The sequence below is a fragment of the Triticum urartu genome, chromosome 7A (assembly GCF_056163025.1).
Source record: "Triticum urartu cultivar PI428250 chromosome 7A, HENAU_Tu73, whole genome shotgun sequence".
NCBI lineage: Eukaryota > Viridiplantae > Streptophyta > Magnoliopsida > Poales > Poaceae > Triticum > Triticum urartu.
Window position 1 is genome coordinate 265,608,337 of NC_141879.1, and position 23,091 is coordinate 265,631,427.

The 23,091-nt window shown below is 46.6% G+C and overlaps 2 protein-coding genes and 1 pseudogene across 2 annotated transcripts; 1 reads left to right on the top strand and 2 right to left on the bottom strand.

The window, feature by feature from the left end:
- Positions 1–978: 978 nt before the first annotated feature.
- LOC125520065 (uncharacterized) lies at positions 979–2,313 on the bottom strand. Its single transcript, XM_048684861.2, has one exon. It carries the CDS (start codon positions 2,032–2,034, stop codon positions 1,237–1,239), a length of 798 nt encoding a protein of 265 aa, XP_048540818.1. The 5' UTR covers positions 2,035–2,313; the 3' UTR covers positions 979–1,236.
- A 1,084-nt stretch (positions 2,314–3,397) lies between these two features.
- LOC147959272 (uncharacterized) lies at positions 3,398–4,427 on the top strand (annotated as a pseudogene).
- Positions 4,428–5,252: 825 nt separating this feature from the next.
- Positions 5,253–11,323, bottom strand: LOC125518730 (ubiquitin carboxyl-terminal hydrolase 2). Its single transcript, XM_048683558.2, has 4 exons — positions 11,190–11,323; positions 9,187–10,547; positions 7,464–8,394; positions 5,253–5,859 (listed from the first exon to the last, which is right to left on the bottom strand). Exons 2-4 carry the CDS (start codon positions 10,526–10,528, stop codon positions 5,628–5,630), a joined length of 2,505 nt encoding a protein of 834 aa, XP_048539515.2. The 5' UTR covers positions 10,529–10,547; positions 11,190–11,323; the 3' UTR covers positions 5,253–5,627.
- Between the last annotated feature and the right edge of the window lie 11,768 nt (positions 11,324–23,091).

The following is a 23,091-nucleotide window of genomic DNA, read 5'->3' on the forward strand; positions in this document are numbered from 1 at the left end:
CCTATCTGCGAGGCGTTGCACAGTGTAGTGTGACGCCTTCGTGTCGGACGTCACACAAAAAGGTCAGCTGCGTAAAATAGTTGCACGGGACAGTTTATTCTGTGATTTAATTTCGTTCATAGGTCGAATTTATCAATTTTGCCCGAACGAGCCAGCGTCCCGCACCCAACCTCGTACCCGGGCTGGGTTGGGGACGAGCCGCTGAGCGGCTCGTCGAACCGGCCCGGGCGTATAGCATCCACAGACAGGTGCTCGCGACCGACGCAAACGCAACGCTCTTCCGTGTGCCCCGTCATCGCAGAGGACGAAAGGGAAGGTTCTCTGGCCTAGCGCACTAGCCCAGGCAATTCCGTCCGTCAATTGGGTCCGCATCATTGAACCAACGCCGAGCTTTGACGGATCACCCGCGATGAATGAGCGCTCGTCCTACATCTACAGCTCAATTTCGAGCAAGTAGTAGGAGTACAATTCTTTTATTTTCAGGACAGTTTTGTTCGATTATTGCGGACCGAATTGAGGAATGCATGCGGCGGCAAATCACACTCTAAAAATGCGCTGACATCTCATGACATCGTGCATCACTCAACAAACAGATATATGAATATGAAATGCACTCCACGAAAGTGAAGAGTGAGTTAAATGTGTTCATGCCTGAGAGCTGCATAGCGGAGTGGAGTGGAGCGGGGCAGATTTTTTTTTTGAAGGGAAAAAATATGGAGCGGGGCAGATTAATTAATCAATTGGAACTCCCGATGGAGGGCATCTCGAGATCTCCAAACACTGCGTGCTTGCTAGCTGGACAACAAGGCTGGTACTAGTACTACTAGTATACTGGCAGAAAGTAATTCCGCCAGTGATAGATTAATCTCGAGTCAAACCCAAGTAATCTTGTTTAACCTGCCACCACCCAGACCCGGGCACCCACCCTGATTGATTGGTTACCAACACGGAGCAAGAAATCGGAATTGCGAACTGAAATGAGGAAACAAAAGTAGAAATGTGCAATTCAGAAGAAGTGATAGTGGTCTCTGACAAGCTGTAACAACATTCGACGATGGTGATTTCGAGCCGAACATGCTGTTATCTCCTTTTTTCCGGGTTTTACAGAAAATGTGCAGAGGCCAGAGGGATCTATCTATGTCTGGATCCTATCTCAGCTGCAGTAGCTCCTTTTCCCGGCGAGGTGGCCGGCGGCGAGCTGAGAGGCGGTCAGATGGGGAGACCGGCGGCGCGGTCTCAGAAGATGTCGAGGACGTCGAGGATGGCGGCGTTGCAGAGCGGGCAGCGGCCGCGGCCGGCGAGGAGCTCGCGGGCGCAGGCGCGGCAGAAGGTGTGGCCGCACGGGATGAAGGCCGCGCCCTTGGCCCGCGCCATGCACACGCAGCAGCAGCCGGCGCCTCGCCCCGGCTCCGGCAGCTCCGCGTCGTCCTCCGGCACCAGCGCGTCCTGTGACGACGGCTCCGACGCGGCGACCGCCGGGTCCTGCTCCTGCTCCTGCTGTGCCGTCGCGCCGGCGCTCCACTGCCTCTCCGTCTGCTCCAGCAGCGCCATGAGGGACACCCGCTCCCCCTGCTCCTCCTCTTCCTCCGCCGCCTGATCCGTCGGCGGCTGAGGCGGCGACGCCTCCGGAGGTGTCACCGGCGCGGCCACGGGTCTAGTCAACGCGGGGCCCGGGGCCGGCAGGGACACCGCGCGGCGGACGAACGGGTCGCCGACGCCCGTTGCGGAGACCACGGCGTGCGAGGCGGGGGGAGCCGGCTGGTCGTCGCGGATGATGTCGAGCAGCGTCCGCGCGGCGGCGGCAGCGACGGCGGCGCTGGAGGAGGGCGGCGAGGAGGAGGCCCGGCGGTCGGCCTGCATGGCGGAGGCGAGGGTGACCGCGGCGGCGCGGCGGCCGTCGTCCTCGTCGCGCAGCTTGAGGAGGTCGCGGAGGTTGCAGGAGCCCGGCTGCCCCGGCGGCGCGGCGGCGGGCGGGCCCACGGTGGCCAGCTGGTCCGCCAGCGTCACGCTGCGCCGCAGCACCCTCCCCTCCATCTCGGCCGGTGTCTGGTCTGGGCAAAGGCAGTCGCCCGAGGTGGAAGAAGAGGACAAGGCGGGGAAAGGAAAGGAAAGGGAAGGGAAGCGCCTATTATTCTTCGGTCTAGCCAGCAGCGGCAGGGCGTCGGGGGTTAATGAAGGAAGGGCGTGGCGCGCGTGAGAGCGTGTATCGTATCGGCGAAGGGAGCGGGGTCTGTGGATCTTGACGATTTCGGGGCGGAATCGCGGGGGGTTTCGGCTCGCGCCCGGTTGAGCACCGCGTCCTCGGTTTAGTCTGGAAGGGAGTAAATAAAGGCGGGGGGAGGGAGGGGGGAGTGGACTGGACGCATGATGACTGCAGTGCAGCAGCGGGGAGCGAGGCGGGGCGTGGGATCTGTCGGAGCCACGCTTGCGTGCCGTGCCGAGAAGGCGAGATCCATGGTTTTGACGAGAATTGGTTCGATTTGAGCGATCTGGTCCAGTTTCTCAGGAATCTGGCTCCAATCGCTAGCTACTCTGAGCCAACTCCACCGCGCGACCCTATCTTATTCGCCCCTATCCGTTTGGAGTAAAAGGGACAAACGAGACGGCCCAGCGCGCGGGCGCAAACGGACAAATGTCCGGATTCCGTCCGCTTTCGACCCATCCCCGGCCTAAACTTGCGCTCGGTTTGGGGTGAAACGAACGCGCGCGGACGGCCTCGACGCACGCCTTTGTCCCCCCGTGGCCCGCCTGTCAGGGACACTAGCAGTCCCTCCGCTCCCAACGCTTCACCCTCTCTCCCCGCCCCGCCTCGCCGCCGGCGCCGCCGCTATTCTCCGGCCGCCTCCTCACCGCGCAACCCCCCGCCGTCCGTACCAAACCACGTCTCGACATGGCGGCCACCACGCCCGCGCTTCCGCCGTAGTTTTGGTCGTCGATCGGAGGAGGTTTGGCCCTCGTCGTCCTTGCCGGTGGCAGAGGGGACACGACTGCCGGTGACGTACCACGGCGGCCGAGGCAGATTCCGACGAGAGCTCCAGAGCGGCCTGTAGCCGGCCGGCAACCACCCTGCTGCGTCGAGGTGATCATCGCGGCCTCTTCGCCACCACGAGCGCAAGGTGTTCGACTTTTTGCCAACAAAGGTATGGACAATGAAGACGAGTTTTTCTACCATCACTTCCTTTGTTCATCGGACGATTCGTCGTCGGATGATGACGATCTTGTGGTGGTTGCACTGGTCGTTCACGACCATATTCAACGGCAGCTTCCTCGGTACAGGAGGTCAGTCCCTGGCCGTGCTCCCAACCTGAACCGCAACACAGAGAGAGGCCACGCCCTGCTCTATGCAGATTACTTTGCCAACACCCCGCTCTTCAGGCCGGATAAATTTCGTTTTCGTATGGCCAGGCATGTGTTCAATCGTATCCGAGAGGGAGTGGTTGCTCATGACCCATATTTCGAGTGCAAGACGGATGCCCTTGGCAAGCTTGGATTCTCCTCCTACCAGAAATGCACCGCGGCCATCCGCATGCTTGCATATGGAATTCCAGGCGATCTGGTGGATGAGTATGTGCGTATGAGTGAGACAGCATGTCTGATGTCAATGTACAAGTTTTGCCAGGCTGTGATCGAGGTCTTTGGCCCAGAGTACTTGAGGCAGCCAACTGCCGCTGATACAGAGAGATTGTTGGCGACCAACGCAGCTAGAGGCTTTCCAGGTATGCTTTGGCAGCATAGATTGTATGCACTGGGAGTGGAAGAACTGTCCATTTGCTTGGCAGGGCCAGTACAAGGGGCATGTTAACGGGTGCACTGTCATATTAGAAGCGGTGGCATCACAAGATCTTTGGATATGGCATTCTTTCTTCGGCATGGCAGGTTCTCACAATGATATCAACGTGCTACAGCGTTCTCCAGTCTTCGCGAGGCTTGCAGAAGGCCACTCCCCACCTGTCAACTTTGAGATCAACGGCCATCATTACAACAAGGGATACTATCTAGCAGATGGTATATATCCTCAGTGGTCAACTTTTGTGAAGACAATCTCAAAACCTCAAGGTGAGAAGAGAAAGAGATTTGCCCAAATGCAAGAGAGTGTTAGAAAGGATGTGAAACGTGCTTTTGGTGTGCTTCAATCTCGGTGGGGTATCGTTCGAAACCCTGCACTGTCATGGGATGAAAGGAAGCTTTGGGAGATGATGACTGCTTGTGTGATCATGCATAATATGATCGTCGAGGACGAGCGTGATGAGAGTATCTTCGACCAAGGATTTGATTATCAAGGTGAAAATATTGAGCCCCTGCACCAAGACCCGGCCACATTTGAACAATTTGCCCAATTCCACCGTGAGATGCATGATTGGCACACTCATGTGAATCTTCAAAATGACTTGGTTGAGCACGTGTGGGATCACGTTGGTAACCAATAGATGTATTTGTCCATTTTATGTTCAGTCAAGACAATTTCAATTGGATTGTAAAAACTATTTTAATTTTCAGACAAATATTTGGGTTCGAAACTAGTTTTAATACAAATTTGGGTAATTCTTGGCCCTGACGGACAGGATGGGGCAAAAGGATGCGGCCGCGTGCTGGGCACACGACCACCGCATCTCAGGACAGACCCGGATACGACCCCAAATTCCTATCCAAAGGAACAAAAACAGAACAAAACGGACGTCCGTTTAAAGTCGCGCGGTGGAGTTGGCCTGACGTCGCCATCTGTGCGGTACGCCGGTGCGCCGACCGACTTGCGATGTTTCTCCCTAGTCACGGCTCGTCACTCTGTTTCGATCGGGTGGAGGAACAAAGGACGGTCAAAAAGGGTTAAAAAGCACATTTTCTACCCCTTGGAAGCTCCACCATATATAGCGACACTGTCGCTGGCGCTGCGGGGTGAGGAAAGTTCCAAGTCGCCATCTATCCCAGCCAACACATGCAACCTTCGCTTGCATTCCAATCTCCCTCCCTCCCTACCATCGGTGGCAGACTCGCAGTAGCATCTGCGGCCCAGAAGCAACCAAAGCAGCCCACACTCTCTACCGGAGCCACCAGCACAAACAAAGCTGCTCAACACTGCGCAGTTCAACACCTAAACACCGACACGTGACAGGAACCAACTGTTGAGTACCACCGCGGGTTTATTTTTATTTTTTTAAGCGAAATCAGCTTCAGCCTACCAGTTCAGTAAAAGGCAGCAAGTTCTCAGAGCATGCTCCCGATACAGAAAAAACAAGTTCAGAACCCTACTTGCTTATTTTCAGAGGTGTATTTAATTGCAGAATGCAAAAAATATCCAGTGTCTTCCTACGTGTATTCAATCTCGTTTCTAACAAAAAATATTCACTGTCGAACCTATCCCATGTCGTTCCGACAAGAATGACTATACTTTCATGGACAGAGAAAAATGGTTCTCTCCAGCTGACCACGCTACAAGTTGCAACCAATGCAAAATCCTGCAACTGCAATGACCCAGCCCGCCAAAATCAACAAAATTGGACTTGAAGACAGACTCTATGTAAGCAGCACGGTACACTTGGCCATCTAAACAATGCTTGCTAATCTCACCTTTCTGCTTCTTTTGTCAGCGCCCTTCTAATTGCTTAGTTGGGTAGAATGCCGGACATGCATCAGTCCATCCTCTCGTAGAAAAGCATGGAAGCCTCGCGGCTGAGAACTTTTTCTAGGGAGACTTCCTTGATGTCGAGATCGCTTGCACGAACCCACGAGGAAGAACCACTGCTCTGATGGTTGTGACCCGCCCCCCGCACATAAGCAATGTAGTGCCCTCTATTTATTTGATGCCCTTCGTGCTCAATGACACCAACTAGACGGTAGCTGCAGTTATCTTTGTCCTCAGAACTGAAGGCAAGACAAAATCAAAATAGTTAACTCATATGTAAGGATTTCAGTTAGCAAGAAACTGATGATTAGCTCGAGTACCAACAATGGCCTGTCTTTCTTGAAAACAACAAAATGCATACTCTATCAGATAAACAGACAGCACTTAAGCGACTGATTCGAATACCAAGAAATTAAGGCCACTGCAAGATGTATACCCATCTAACTTTGAAAATACTAATCCAGAACTATAATAACTTCGACAAAAAAAAAAGTTGGTCAAGGTTAGGCATAACCACCAAAAAGACCAGAAAATGTCACCATAATAACTTTTCATGATATGATAAGTTTAGAACATGACCATAACTTCGCCAGTGATACACTGCTATGTTGAATAGAATTTGTGGCAGACAGCCAGTATAGCTGATACATATTCAAATATAATTATATCATTATACAAAAACTAGTTTCAATCAATGTACATGGTTCTGGTCCAAATGAGTCTGAGTGAACACTAAAATTCAGTTGATACTCAAATCGCAAAATGCATGGTACATGGTCCAAACTAGTTTCACTCAAATTGTCACCATATTTCCTTTTTCCTATGCAACAAAAATAGGATAGCTTTTCGCAAATACTCCCTCTGTAAACTAATGTAAGATCTTTTAGATCACTACTTTAGTGATCTAAAATATCTTATATTAGTTTACAGAGGGAGTAACAAATAAATAAATAGGATAGCTGTTACCTATTGGCATTTACAAGAGTTGGAGCCCACAAGCACTGAAATAGATGTGATTGCAAGACTACATGGTTAAATGGGCAAGTTGTGTTCAAAGGCACAAATTAACACTGTATGCATTGGAAATGCAGTTTAGACTGATGCAGCTTCAGGGTATGTTCGGATTGTGACCAAAGTCTACCCGATTAATTTTCTGGCATGAAAAAAAAGCCTGGACTTGTCTGATGGTTGCCAACCTTTTTGGAATGCCCACGCTTTTTTGCCCACTCTAGTTTATTTTTCTAGCCAATTTTGGCCAACTCATGGGCAAGCAAAACCTCAACCAAAATTTTGGCTGGCCAACCTTTCAGTAGGGCAACCTTGGGCATAAACCAAACATGCCCTTAGATTGTCTTGCTGATTTGGTAACTATAAGACTGGTTGTTTGCTCACATTTCTTTAATCTAAATCATGTTACTCTTCCAGTGAGAAACAAGAGTGAAGATATCCTAACCTAACTCTGCTAAGGAAAATTAAGATGATCATGCCAGGAAAATTCCCACTATGCGTGCCAATCATTCATTTGCACAATCTTAAGAGCCTGTTTATTTCAGATATCTACCGATCAAGATTAAAAAAAACTAATGTGCACATAGTACACAATATTCCATACACAACGAGAACATCATGAAAAATGTACTGTCTGAATGATCCTTTGATCTACAATGCCAGCGTCTTTTAAATCTCTTTCTTTTTTCTTTCAAAGAGAAGGCATTCTATGGCAAGTAGGAAGAAACTATGAAACAAAGTAGTTATTTGCTTACTTAAAGATCAGAAACTTATCAGAATTGACATAGAAGAAAGGTATTACATATGGCTGTGTAGAAGTGTGAGAAGTCGGTACCTGGGGTCCATGAATGGTCCAAGATGAAGAATCTCCTTAAAGCTCACATGCACTCTCAGTTTAGAAAGATCATTGCTGTATCTCTTGAATGGAATGATTAATACAGCTGGTAGCTTGTTAATCAACTGTGTTTGAATTGCACAACTGTTGACATCTTTCTGCTCATTTTGGTTTTCCTCCATTTGTTGGGCAATATGATAATCCAGCATTGCCTGCTTCGCACAACCCTGATTTTGAGTGCTGGTATCCGGACTATCCTGGGCACTGAGCAGGTCAGTCTGTTTATCAGCTGGAAGCCCAGCTTCTTGTACACCTTGATCAATTTCAGCTTTTTCACTGGCTGTGCTGCAAGAGGCGGAGTCCTTTTCACCACAGCTCGTCCCTGAAGTAATTGCTTCAGTAGTTATGTTTCCAGAGAGTATAACTTGATGATGTACATCTGAACGGTATGGTTGCCTACTTGGAGATTCTACGGACAAGCTATTACAGTCACTAGATCGCTCACTTGGGCATGTTTTCCTGTCTGACAGCTCAGTCTGATCTCCATCAACAGTCGTATTTATATTGGTGCTTGCCATGATCTGTTCAGCAACCTTGGAACAGTTCTCACAACGTTCCTTCACTCGACGCGCAAACAGTTCCAGGCAGTCCTCAATTGACACAAGAGAGTTCATATGTCCGGCCTCATCATGAACAATATCACTGCTCTGAGCTTCCTCCTTTTCTTTGGTAGTAACTTTTACTGAGTAAGTCGTCTCCTTATCTTCTGGATTACGAGAATCTATTGTTGCTTCCTCCATTCCTTCAGTGTCATCAAATAAGTCAGGAATGAAATCCAAAATTTCTATTGGCACCTCATTGATCTCTTGTGGGACATCATTCTTCCGAGTCTGCATATGACCGTGTACAACATCCTTCACTTCGCTAGAATCTGCAGATTCAAACATACAGGGCTTAGTATTAGCAAGACCATGCAACCAGAAGCCCTCACTCATCCTTTGCATAGAATCTTTATTGTCCACACTTTAAGCTGTTTATCTTTTTCGACAGTATCCAAACACGCTTAAGTTAACCAACCATTTGGAGTAACACCAACTGTATGATGGTAAGGACTAAAGACCCTGGGCTTCCCATGGCAGTTTGAATTACTACACTACGGTGAACACCTTTGCCATGTTAAGACTGCTGAAATGTCGGATTTTATGTAGCCACCCCAAAGGTTATCCTGCTATTTCTTCTATCCATGTGTAAAACGTCCATAACAATTACCATCATAACAATTGTGCACACTTTAAGCTGTTTATTTTTTTCCGACGGTATCCAAACACACTTAAGTTGACCAACCATTTGGAGTAACACCTACTGTATGATGGTAAGGACCCTGGTCTTCCCATGGCAGTTTCAGTTTGAACTACTACGCTACGGTGAACACCTTTGCCATGTTAAGACTGCTGAAACATCCTGTCGGATTTTATGTAGCCACCCAAAAAGATTTTCCTGCTATTTCTTTTATCCATGTGTAAAACGTCCATAACAGTTCTCTGCTTAGCTAGTAATGAAGTCCCATTCCAAAAAGTACCATTTGCTTGTTTTCAGAGAAATAGCAAATAATACTAGTAGATCACACAATTCTGCATGTTCCTGCATTCTTTCCTCAAAAGTTGTATGATCTCAGAGGTTCACCATTGCCTTTTAAGTTGAGTACAGGAGTGCATACACTTACCAACTTGCAATGGCCTGGGGGTTTTCTCCATTGCCCCATCTCCCAATCCTGAACCCGGAATAGGAGAAGTACTGCCTTCAGCAATTGTTTGAATCTTATTATCTTCATCAGTCTTGTCAGTTTGAGATCCGTGGCTTTTGTTCCTTGGTGGTGATGCAACGCTTCTGGCTGGAGGATCCTTCTCTGGAAGTGACAAATAGAGTTCACTGAAATCAACGGGTTTAGGATCACTAGGCGGGCACCTTTGGCAGGATGTGGTCTCAAACAGCTGACCCCCGAAAAGAGAAACGTGAAATGTAGGAAACACTTCACCCCCTTGTAAGACATGACTACCGTTTTCCTCCTCCACCTCCGCATCCACAGCATTGATTAAAGACAGAAGGAACTCATGGCTGTCTTCCATCTTCCAGGGCTCAAACCGATTCGGATAACGGTCACGCATAGCTGTCAGTATCATGCATGGGTCCAGCATGCCTCTGGCATCAGTCGAAATGCGTGTCTCTACGAACAACTGCTGCAGGTGCAGACCAATGCTCCCCAAATGAGCATCCTGACTTCGAATCTCTGTCCTCAGCTTACCAAGCGCAAGGAGGCACTGCAGCGTTGCATTCATGTAGCATGTTTCTCCATGGTTCGGCATCCCTCTGATAACGTGGCCATCACCATTAGCATACCCAGACGCAACATCGTCCATTGCAATTGTGGGCACCCTTTGGCACTCATCCTTTGCAATGCCGGACACCGATCCCCAGCCATCCTTTGCAACGCTATCCCCCGGCATCTGCTGATCCTTTTCGTTTCTGGCCGCCACTGCATAGTCATCTTCGCTCCAGTCACTGAGCCTCATAGGGCGTTCACACAAGAAGCAGTATCCCAAATTCGGTTCATCGCACCACTGAGCAACCCAATGCTGGTGCTCGCCGGCGTGCCAGCGGGCGTGTCCCTGCGGATCATCCCTGTCCACCAGCCACCCAGAGCAGAAGAAATAGGCGCAGTCTATGCACTTCATCATCCCTTGGTCGTCCTCACTGGCTCCCTCCCAGGTCGTCTTGCAATTACGACGCTGGCACTTCCGAGGCTCCTTGAGGACCTGGTTTGCGACCTTGAGATCATGTACCACCATATCCAGGTCGAAGAGTATGTGGTCGCACCGCCCGCTGTCGTCCATACTGTCGCTGCTGGTCCCCGCCTCCGCTTCCCCGGACGATGGCCACTCGCCGCTCGAATCCGTCGGAGACGCAGGCGCGTCGCTGCATCCAGGACCAGCCAGCGGGTCCAGGCGCGGGGATTTCTGCGGGCTGTCGGACGCCTCCTCCGCCCTCTCCCTCTTCTCCTCTACCATCACGCCTGTCGCCTGGAAACTGAGTAAGAAACAACAAGAATGAGTCAAGTGAATTCTGAACCCCCAAACCAGAACCGTACGGACAAGAGATTGAACCAAGGACGAGAAACAAACAGACGGAATTTGCTGAAGCCAAAACCCTGAAGAATCGCAGCTAGCATCAAGAGTTAGCAGCGCCTTGAAATTTGCTGAAGCAAAAACTCTGAAGAATCGGAGAACGAGAAAAAACTCCACGAACAAGTCGAAGAAATCCAACATTCCGCTAGCGAGCAACAAGAGTTAGCAGCGCCATGAACTTTCCTGAAGCGAAAAAACCTGAAGAATCGGAGAACGAAAAAAAAAACTCCACCAACAAGTCGAGAAGAAATCCAACATTCCGGTAGCGAGCGTCAACCATCAAGAGCTTCGCAACTTAATTACGGCGGAAAAGCAACCGAGAACGCCAGCGAGGCGGAGGACAAGGGAAACCTCCCCCGTCAACACACGACGAATCCGAGCATTGCGGCGGAGAAACACACAAGAGCGGCGCCGCGGATCCGATTCGAGGACCGAGACAAACCCACAAGTCCACCAACACCACGGGAGGATCAAGCAAGCAAGCAAGCACGCGCGCACCCAGCGACGCGGCGGAGCGGGGTTCCGGGGGGGAGGCGAGGCTTACCAGGAGACGGCGAGGGAGAGGGCCTCGGAGGAAGAACCCGAGGAGCCGGAGGAGGCGTCCGCGACGAGGCCGAGCGAGGGTGGAGGAGGAGGGAGGTGGGGAGGAGCGGGAGGCGGTTTCGCTGGTCGGGGACGGTGGCGCCGGGGCGGGTTTGTTGGGCTGGCTGAGGAAATGTTGCGGCCGCGTGCCGGGTTTGGACTTTGGACCCCTTGAGGCCTTGTTTGGTCAGGAGGGTTTTCAAGCCCCAAAGGGGTTTGGGGATTTTGGGAGATTTGGTGAATCCCTCCTCTTCACCAAATCCCCTCAAATCCCCCCCAAACCTCTCTCCCGTCCTAATCCTTTTCCTCATCTATAGTATTAAGTGTTTGGCATTTTGGGAATTTTGCTTCAGTTTTCTTCCATCATATATAAATGACTTATGACTCTTATATCCTATTCCATCCGTCCGGAAATACTTGTCATCAAAATAAATAAAATGATATGTATCTAAACGTATTTTAGTTTTAGATACATCCTCTTTTATCCATTTTGATGACAAGTATTTTCGGATGGAGGGAGTATAATTTTACTCCATCACAGCACACGTGTGGAATAAATTACTATAATTCTCAATCTTTACTAGTACAACATGAACAACCATATAGTGCATCAACTAGTACTGGAAGCAAACAAAAAATCTTTTAATGCTCAAAGGACAGACTCCATCCCAAGCCTCATTGTCATATAAACAAAGAACATCAAAGGCTAGCAAGCATCAGGATGTAACACCATCACCCATTTTCTTAACAACAACGCAATCATTTTTGATGACTTTGGATCAAATAAAACAATAATATATTATCTGGGCTAAAGAAAGAGAATCGTGACAGCATTTCACAACAGTTCCTCATATCAGTTCACGACAGAAGTTCATAAATTTTGATCATTTCGCTCGCCTTTACTTTGCACTCTTGGGAGCGAACTTCCTCCTTGGCTGAAAATAAGATTTAATCATCATTTTTTGTTGAACCAAAAAGTATAAAATCATGAGCTTGCAGTGGATGTAATAAGTAATAATACAACAAATTTTAGCTGAACAAAAATATATAAAGCCCCAGCTAGCTTATTACTACTGGATACAGAATAGTCCATAGCTAGCTCATGTAAAAGTCCACCTAGCTACCTCCAGTGAAGCAAACATAGTACAATGCAGTGTGACATGTACAAAACTGTAGAGAGAAAGAAGAAATTTCTATATAGACCGAATACTTGTTCTCTACATACCGAAAATACTTATTCCATAACACATATGTTATACTTATACATTAATACGCACATGGGTCGACCAGTTCCAAAATATGGTTTCAATCGCATTGCTCACAACTAAATTTATGTGGCCAACATACTAGAAGATGAAAAGTTGTAACTTCTATTTCATACCAACAATTCACAATCCCACAACTACATATGAGAACCATGATGCTTCGCAGGGAACGGGGGAGGGGGGGGGATATGTCATGGAGTCTGTTTCTTATACTAACAATTCACATGGAACTTCTTTTACCTCTATTTAACAAGAAGATGGGAAAAACTTCGATTGACTTCCTCTATCGCAGTTTCGGTATGTGCAACACTAGCAGCCTGTGATGGCTCAGCAGTGGATGTCAAGTTATAACGGCCCTCAACAATGTGCACTGCAACAAGAATGCAATTATCAACCAATTAACTATAACTTTGTAACTAATTAATATGTATGGATGCAGTTGAACTAACCATCATAAAGATCTCCTAATAAGTTGAAGAGAGGAAAATGTTTGGACTTGAATTTATTGATCCTTGAACCAAATGACTGCAAAAAAACAAGGTGGGGGGGGGGGTAGAAGTTAAACAACTACAAGTAGAGAGTTAATAAAACAATATAACTAGTCCAATACTGAAATTAGGAGGAAAACACTTACAATCGTCAACTCATCCCAAAGATGTCCATCAGCTTGTATCATGCACCTAATTTCATCCCAATCAACTCCACTTTTGTTTACGTGCCTCCTTTAGCATTTTATAGTCTCTCTTCAATTCCTTTTCCTTCTCTTGAACTTGGGACTTTGAGAATTTGACATAACTATGTCTAGCATGGAATATTCCAACCATTAGATTCCAAATTTCACCATTCCATCCGTTTCGCCCTCGGTGATAAGTAGTATTATGCTGAAGAAGTATCTCCACCAAAGCCTTTTCAAGTTCTAGATTCCATTGGGCTCTGGATTTCAGATCTAAGGACATAGAAGAAGGATTACAGTTCTAAATTTGATTGAAAACAACCAGTTTTTGTTGGGGAACGTAGCATAAATTCAAAATTTTCCTACGTGTCACCAAGATCTATCTATGGAGTCATCTAGCAACGAGGGAGGAGTGGATCTACATACCCTTGTAGATCGCGTGCGGAAGCGTTCAAGATAACGGGGTTGATGGAGTCGTACTCGTCGTGATCCAAATCACCGATGATCCTAGCGCCGAACGGACGACACCTCCGCGTTCAACACACGTACGGAGCAGCGACGTCTCCTCCTTCTTGATCCAGCAAGGGGAAAGGAGAGGTTGATGGAGATCCAGCAGCACAACGGCGTGGTGGTGGAAGTAGCGGGATTCCAACAGGGCTTCGCCAAGCGCTGCGGGAGGAGGGAGATGTGTCATGGGAGGGAGAGGGAGGCGCCAGGGCTTAGGTGTTGCTGCCCTCCTTTTCTCCCACTATATATAGGGCCAAGGGAGAGGGGGGGGGGGGGCGCAGCCTTTGGCCCTTCCTCCAAGGAAGGGTGCGGCCAAGGGAGGAGTCCCTCCTCCCCAAGGCACCTCGGAGGTGCCTTCCCCCTTTAGGACTCTTCCTTTCCCTCTTCTCTTGGCGCATGGGCCTCTTGCGGCTGGTGCCCTTGGCCCATATACGCCAAGGCGCACCCCCTACAGCCCATGTGCCCCCCCGGGGCAGGTGGCCCCATCCGGTGGACCCCCGGGACCCTTCCGGTGGTCCCGGTACAATACCGGTGACCCCGAAACTTGTCCCGATGGCCGAAATAGCACTTCCTATATATAATTCTTTACCTCCGGACCATTCCGGAACTCCTCGTGACGTTCGGGATCTCATCCGGGACTCCGAACAACTTTAGGGTTACCGCATACTAATATCTCTATAACCCTAGCATCACCGAACCTTAAGTGTGGAGACCCTACGGGTTCGGGAGACATGCAGACATGACCGAGATGACTCTCCGGTCAATAACCAACAGCGGGATCTGGATACCCATGTTGGCTCCCACATGTTCCACGATGATCTCATCGGATGAACCACGATGTCAAGGACTTAATCAATCCCGTATACAATTCCCTTTGTCTATCGGTATGACACTTGCCCGAGATTCGATCGTCGGTATCCCGATACCTTGTTCAATCTCGTTACCGGCAAGTCTCTTTACTCGTTCCGTAACACATCATCCCGTGATAAACTCCTTGATCACATTGTGCACATTATAATGATGTCCTACCGAGTGGGCCCAGAGATACCTCTCCGTTTACACGGAGTGACAAATCCCAGTCTCGATTCGTGCCAACCCAACAGACACTTTCGGAGATACCTGTAGTGTACCTTTATAGCCACCCAGTTACGTTGTGACGTTTGGCACACCCAAAGCACTCCTACGGTATCCGGGAGTTGCACAATCTCATGGTCTAAGGAAATGATACTTGACATTAGAAAAGCTTTAGCATACGAACTACATGATCTTGTGCTAGGCTTAGGATTGGGTCTTTGTCCATCACATCATTCTCCTAATGATGTGATCCCGTTATCAATGACATCCAATGTCCATGGTCAGGAAACCGTAACCATCTATTGATCAACGAGCTAGTCAACTAGAGGCTTACTAGGGACATGGTGTTGTCTATGTATCCACACATGTATCTGAGTTTCCTATCAATACAATTCTAGCATGGATAATAAACGATTATCATGAACAAGGAAATATAATAATAATCAATTTATTATTGCCTCTAGGGCATATTTCCAACAGTCTCCCACTTGCACTAGAGTCAATAATCCAGTTCACATCGCTATGTGACTAACACTCAAGGTCACATCCCCATGTGACTAACACCCAAAGAGTTTACTAGAGTCAATAATCTAGTTCACATTACCATGTGATTAACACTCGATGAGTTCTGGGTTTGATCATGTTATGCTTGTGAGAGATGTTATAGTCAACGGGTCTGAATCTTTCAGATCCGTATGTACTTCGCAAATCTCTATGTCATCTTGTAGATGCAGCTACTACGCTATATTTGGAGCCATTTCAAATAACTGTTCTACTATACGAATCCAGTTTACTACTCAGAATAATTTGGATTAGTGTCAAAGTTTGCATCGGTGTAACCCTTTACGACGAACTCTTTTACCACCTCCATAATCGAGAAAATTCCTTAGTCCACTAGTTACTAAGTATAACTTTGACCGCTGTCCTGTGATCCATTCTTAGATCACTCTTGTACCCCTTGACTGACTCATGGCAAGGCACATTTCAGGTGCGGTACACAGCATAGCATACTGTAGAGCCTATGTCTTAAGCATAGGGGACGACCTTCGTCCTTTCTCTCTATTCTGCCGTGGTCGAGCTTTAAGTCTTAACTTCATACCTTACAACTCAGGCAAGAACTCCTTCTTTGACTGATCCATCTTGAACACCTTCAAGATCATGTCAAGGTATGTGCTCATTTGAAAGTACCATTAAGCGTTTTGATCTATCCTTATAGATCTTGATGCTCAATGTTCAAGTAGCTTAATCCAGGCTTTCCATTGAAAAACACTTTTCAAATAACTCTGCATGCTTTCCAGAAATTCTACATCATTTCCGATCAACAATATGTTAACAACATATACTCATCAGAAATTCTATAGTGCTCCCACTCACTTCTTTGGAAATACAAGTTTCTCATAAACTTTGTATAAACCCAAAACCTTTGATCATCAAAGCGTACATTCCAACTCCGAGATGCTTACTCCAGTCCTTAGAAGGATTGCTGGAGCTTTGCATACTTATTAGCATCTTTCAGGATTGACAAGACCTTCCGGTTGTATCACATACAACCTTTCCTCAAGAAAATCGTCGAGGAAATAATGTTTTGACATCCTATCTGCAAGATTTCATAAATAATGCAGTAATCGCTAATATAATTCCAACAGACTCTTAGCATCGCTATGAGTGAGAAAGTCTCATCATAGTCAACTCCTTGAACTTGTCGGAAAAAATCTTAACGACAAGTCGAGCTTTGTTAATGGTGATACTTACCATCATTGTCCGTCTTCCTTTCAAAATCCATATGTACCTAACAGCCTTACGACCATCAAGTAGTTCTTCCAAAGTCTACACTTTGTTTTCATATATGGATCCTCTCTTGGATTATATGGCCTCAAGCCATTTATCGGAATCCAGGCCCACCACCGCTTCTCCATAGCTCGTAGGTTCATTGTTGTCTAGCAACATGACTTCCAAGACAGGATTACGTACCACTCTGAAGTAGTACGCATCCTTGTCATCCCACGAGGTTTGGTAGTGACTTGATCTGAAGTTTCATGATCACTATCATAAGCTTCCACTTCAATTGGTGTAGGTGCCACAGGAACAACTCCCTGTGCCCTGTCACACACTAGTTGAAGAGACGGTTCAATAACCTCATCAAGTCTCCACCATCCTCCCCTCAATTCTTTCGAGAGAAACTTTTCCTCGAGAAAGGACCCGATTCTAGAAACAATCCCTTATTGCTTTCGAATCTGAGACAGGAGGTATACCCAACTGTTTTGGGTGTCCTATGAAGATGCATTTATCCGCTTTGGGTTCGAGCTTATCAGCCTGAAACTTTTTCACATAAGCGTCGCAGCCCCAAACTTTTAAGAAATGACAGCTTAGGTTTCTCTAAACCATAGTTCATACGGTGTCATCTCATTGGAATTACGTGGTGCCCTATTTAAAGTGAATGTGGTTGTCTTTAATGCCTAACCCATAAACTACCGTGGTAATTCGATAAGAGACATCATGGTATGTATCATATCCAATAGGGTGCAGTTATGATGTTCGGACACACCATCACACTATGGTGTTCCAGGCTGTATTAGTTGTGAAATAATTTTCACAATGTCTCAATTCTGTGCCAAACTCGTAATTCAGATATTCATCTCTATGATCATATCATAGATCTTTTATCCTCTTGTCACGACGATCTTTCAACTTCACCCTGAAATTACTTGAACCTTTCAATAATTCAGATTCGTGATTTATCAAGTAAATATACTCAACATCTACTCAAATCATCTGTGAAGTAAGAACATAATGATATCCACTACATGCCTCAGCACTCATTGGATTGCACACATCAAAATGTATTACTTCCAACAAGTTGCTTTCTAGTTCCATTTTACTGAAAACGAGGCTTTCAGTCATCTTGCCCATGTGGTATGATTTGCATGTCTCAAGTGATTCAAAATCAAGTGAGTCCAAACGGTCCATTTGCATGGAGTTTCTTCATGCATATACACCAATAGACATGGTTCGCATGTCTCAAACTTTTCAAAAACGAGTGAGCCCAAAGATCCATCAACATGGAGCTTCTTCATGCGTTTTATACCGATATGACTTAAGTGGCAGTGCCACAAGTAGGTGGTACTATCATTACTATCTTACATCTTTTGGCATGAACATGTGTATCACTACGATCGAGATTCAATAAACCATTCATTTTAGGTGTAAGACCATTGAAGGTATTATTCAAATAAACAGAGTAACCGTTATTCTCCTGAAATGAATAACCGTATTGCGATAGACATAATCCAATCATGTCTATGCTCAACGCAAACACCAATCTCGATGGTAGAGGGAGCGTGCGATGCTTGATCATATCAACATTGGAAACACTTCCAACACATATCGTCAGCTCACCTTTAGCTAGTCTCCGTTTATTCCGTAGCTTTTATTTCGAGTTACTAACACTTAGCAACCGAACCGGTATCTAATACCCTGGTGCTACTAGGAGTACTAGTAAAGTACACATCAACACAATGTATATCAAATATACTTCTATCGACCTTGCCAGCCTTCTCATCTACCAAGTATCTAGGGTAATTCTGCTCCAGTGGCTGTTCCCCTTATTACAGAAGCACTTAGTCTCAGGTTTGGTTTCAACCTTGGGTTTCTTCACTAGAGCAGCAGATGAATTGCCGTTTCATGAAGTATCCCTTCGTGCCCTTGCCCTTCTTGAAACTAGTGGTTTCACCAACCATCAACAATTGATGCTCCTTCTTGATCTCTACTTTTGTGGTGTCAAACATCGCGAATATCTCAAGGATCATCATATATGTCCCTGATATATTATAGTTCATCACGAAGCTCAAGCAGCTTGGTGGTAATGACTTCGGAGAACCATCACTATTTCATCTGGAAGATCAACTCCCACTCGATTCAAGCGATTGTTGTACTCAGACAATCTGAGCACAAGTTCAACAATTGAGCTTTTCTCCCTTAGTTTGCAGGCTAAGAAAATCGTCGGAGGTCTTATACCTCTTGACGTGGGCACGAGCCCGAAATCCTAATTTCAGCCCTCAAAACATCTCATATGTTTCGCGACGTTTCAAAATGTCTTTGGTGCCTCAACTCTAAACCGTTTAACTGAACTATCACGTAGTTATCAAAACATGTATGTCAGATGTTCGCAACATCCACAGACGACGTTCGAGGTTCAGCACACTGAGCGGTGCATTAAGGACATAAGCCTTCTATGAAGCAATGAGGACAATCCTCAGTTTACGGACCTAGTCCGCATAATTACTACTATCAACTTTCAACTAAATTTTCTCTAGGAACATATCTAAACAGTAGAACTGAAGCGCGAGCTACGACATAATTTGCGAAGACCTTTTGACTATGTTCAGGATAATTAAGTTCATCTTATGAACTCCCACTCAGATAGACATCCCTCTAGTCATCTAAGTGATTACATGATCCAAGTCAACTAGGCCGTGTCCGATCATCACGTGAGACGGACTAGTCATCATCGGTGAACATCTTCATGTTGATCGTATCTACCATATGACTCATGCTCGACCTTTCGGTCTCTTGTGTTCCGAGTCCATGTCTGTACATGCTAGGCTCGTCAAGTTAACCTAAGTGTTTCGCGTGTGTAAATCTGGCTTACACCCGTTGTATGTGAACGTAAGAATCTATCACACCCGATCATCACGTGGTGCTTCGAAACGACGAACTTTCGCAACGGTGCACAGTTAGGGGGAACACCTTCTTGAAATTTTAGTGAGGGATCATCTTATTTACTACCGTCGTTCTAAGCAAATAAGATGTATAAACATGATAAACATCACATGCAATCAAATAGTGACATGATATGGCCAATATCATATTGCTCCTTTTGATCTTCATCTTCGGGGCTCCATGATCATCATCATCACCGGCATGACACCATGATCTCCATCATCGTGTCTTCATGAAGTTGTCTCGCCAACTATTACTTCTACTTCTACAGCTAACGGTTAGCAATAAAGTAAAGTAATTACATGACATTTATGTTGACACGCAGGTCATAAATAAATTAAGACAACTCCTATGGCTCCTGCCGGTTGTCATACTCATCGACATGCAAGTCGTGATTCCTATTACAAGAACATGATCAATATCATATATCACATATCATTCATCACATTCTTCTTGGCCATATCACATCACATAGCATACCCTGCAAAAACAAGTTAGACGTCCTCTAATTGTTGTTTGCATGTTTTACGTGGCTGCTATGGGTTTCTAGCAAGAACGTTTCTTACCTACGCAAAAACCACAATGTGATATGCCAATTGCTATTTACCCTTCATAAGGACCCTTTTCATCGAATCCGATCCGACTAAAGTGGGAGAGACAAACACCCGCTAGCCACCTTATGCAACTAGTGCATGTCAGTCGGTGGAACCAGTCTCACGTAAGAGTACGTGTAAGGTCGGTCCGGGCCGCTTCATCCCACAATGCCACCGAATCAAGATTGGACTAGTAACGGTAAGCATATTGAACAAAATCAACGCCCACAACTACTTTGTGTTCTACTCGTGCATAGAAACTACGCATAGACCTAGCTCATGATGCCACTGTTGGGGAACGTAGCATAAATTCAAAATTTTCCTACGTGTCACCAAGATCTATCTATGGAGTCATCTAGCAACGAGGGAGGAGTGTATCTACATACCCTTGTAGATCGCGCGCGGAAGCGTTCAAGAGAACGGGGTTGATGGAGTCGTACTCGTCGTGATCCAAATCACCGATGATCCTAGCGCCGAACGGACGGCACCTCCGCGTTCAACACACGTACGGAGCAGCGACGTCTCCTCCTTCTTGATCCAGCAAGGGGAAAGGAGAGGTTGATGGAGATCCAGCAGCACAACGGCGTGGTGGTGGAAGTAGCGGGATTCCAACAGGGCTTCGCCAAGCGCTGCGGGAGGAGGGAGATGTGTCATGGGAGGGAGAGGGAGGCGCCAGGGCTTAGGTGTTGCTGCCCTCCCTTTCCCCCACTATATATAGGGCCAAGGGAGAGGGGGGGCGCAGCCTTTGGCCCTTCCTCCAAGGAAGGGTGCGGCCAAGGGAGGAGTCCCTCCTCCCCAAGGCACCTCGGAGGTGCCTTCCCCCTTTAGGACTCTTCCTTTCCCTCTTCTCTTGGCGCATGGGCCTCTTGCGGCTGGTGCCCTTGGCCCATATAGGCCAAGGCGCACCCCCTACAGCCCATGTGCCCCCCCAGGGCAGGTGGCCCCACCCGGTGGACCCCCGGGACCCTTCCGGTGGTCCCGGTACAATACCGGTGACCCCGAAACTTGTCCCGATGGCCGAAATAGCACTTCCTATATATAATTCTTTACCTCCGGACCATTCCGGAACTCCTCGTGACGTCCGGGATCTCATCCGGGACTCCGAACCACTTTAGGGTTACCGCATACTAATATCTCTATAACCCTAGCGTCACCGAACCTTAAGTGTGTAGACCCTACGGGTTCGGGAGACATGCAGACATGACCGAGATGACTCTCCGGTCAATAACCAACAGCGGGATCTGGATACCCATGTTGGCTCCCACATGTTCCACGATTATCTCATTGGATGAACCACGATGTCAAGGACTTAATCAATCCCGTATACAATTCCCTTTGTCTATCGGTATGACACTTGCCCGAGATTCGATCGTCGGTATCCCGATACCTTGTTCAATCTCGTTACCGGCAAGTCTCTTTACTCGTTCCGTAACACATCATCCCGTGATAAACTCCTTGATCACATTGTGCACATTATGATGATGTCCTACCGAGTGGGCCCAGAGATACCTCTCCGTTTACACGGAGTGACAAATCCCAGTCTCGATTCGTGCCAACCCAACAGACACTTTCGGAGATACCTGTAGTGTACCTTTATAGCCACCCAGTTACGTTGTGACGTTTGGCACACCCAAAGCACTCCTACGGTATCCGGGAGTTGCACAATCTCATGGTCTAAGGAAATGATACTTGACATTAGAAAAGCTTTAGCATACGAACTACATGATCTTGTGCTAGGCTTAGGATTGGGTCTTTGTCCATCACATCATTCTCCTAATGATGTGATCCCGTTATCAATGACATCCAATGTCCATGGTCAGGAAACCGTAACCATCTATTGATCAACGAGCTAGTCAACTAGAGGCTTACTAGGGACATGGTGTTGTCTATGTATCCACACATGTATCTGAGTTTCCTATCAATACAATTCTAGCATGGATAATAAACGATTATCATGAACAAGGAAATATAATAATAATCAATTTATTATTGCCTCTAGGGCATATTTCGAACAGTTTTTCCCATACAAAAAGAAGAAAGACAAGCAAAAGATAACGTATTGTTGCTCAGTATACAAGTTTACATATAAGCATGCAACTGTGATCTCAATAGACAAGTTATAAAACTCAAAAGCCAAAGTCTGACAGATAGATGAAACATATAAATACTACATACTACTTCTCTATGATCCGCAATTTTGTGCAACCAAATATCTAATATATGGACTGTCTTGAACTAATAAAGAGACATTGTAACAATAGGATATGAGAATACCATTTGGAGAATCCCTTTTGGCAATCTTTCGCGAATCCAGTTTTGCTCCAAGTGCAATTTTCCTTCCCCTTGCAGCTTGCACCAAGTTAAATTTGCTACTTGCATCCACATATATTTTTCCTAATGGACATCGAGGTTATATGAATCAAGAGACATGAATCAACGAAGTGACAATGCAAAGGAAGCAAGATTAAACAGAGGTAAAAGAAGTGATGTATATCAGGGAAATGCTACTGATCTTAACACATGTTCTTCGGGCTTATGAGGCTACTTGCTACTTGCGTCCATATATAACTATTTTACTAGTTTGTACTATACCCTAATTAGTTCAGTCCCTTGTCAACTTAATTATGTCAGCAATAAATAGTATGCCAACTAATAAAATTTCCTGTATCAAGTTACTACTAATGATGTGTACATCCCATCCACGATTGAGTTCAGAACTAAACAACATGGTCATCTGGATTGATTTTGTAAACATGTTCATCTGAAAAAGCATACTTAACCGAATCAGAACAAAGACAAGTTTCAATATTATGCAAAAGCAAGAGGTATAGAACTACCATCCTATTTCTGCAGGACACGAAAAAGAAAAAATAATCTTGTGCTTCCCATGATCCCTTGATACGATGTATTGTTCCTGCTGATATGTAGAGTCTAGATTCTGAAACTGAATCCTGTTTGGTTCATTCTATAAGGATTGAGAGCCAAGCATCAATTCAAGATGTCAATCTCTATCTATCAGCATGAACAAAGTTA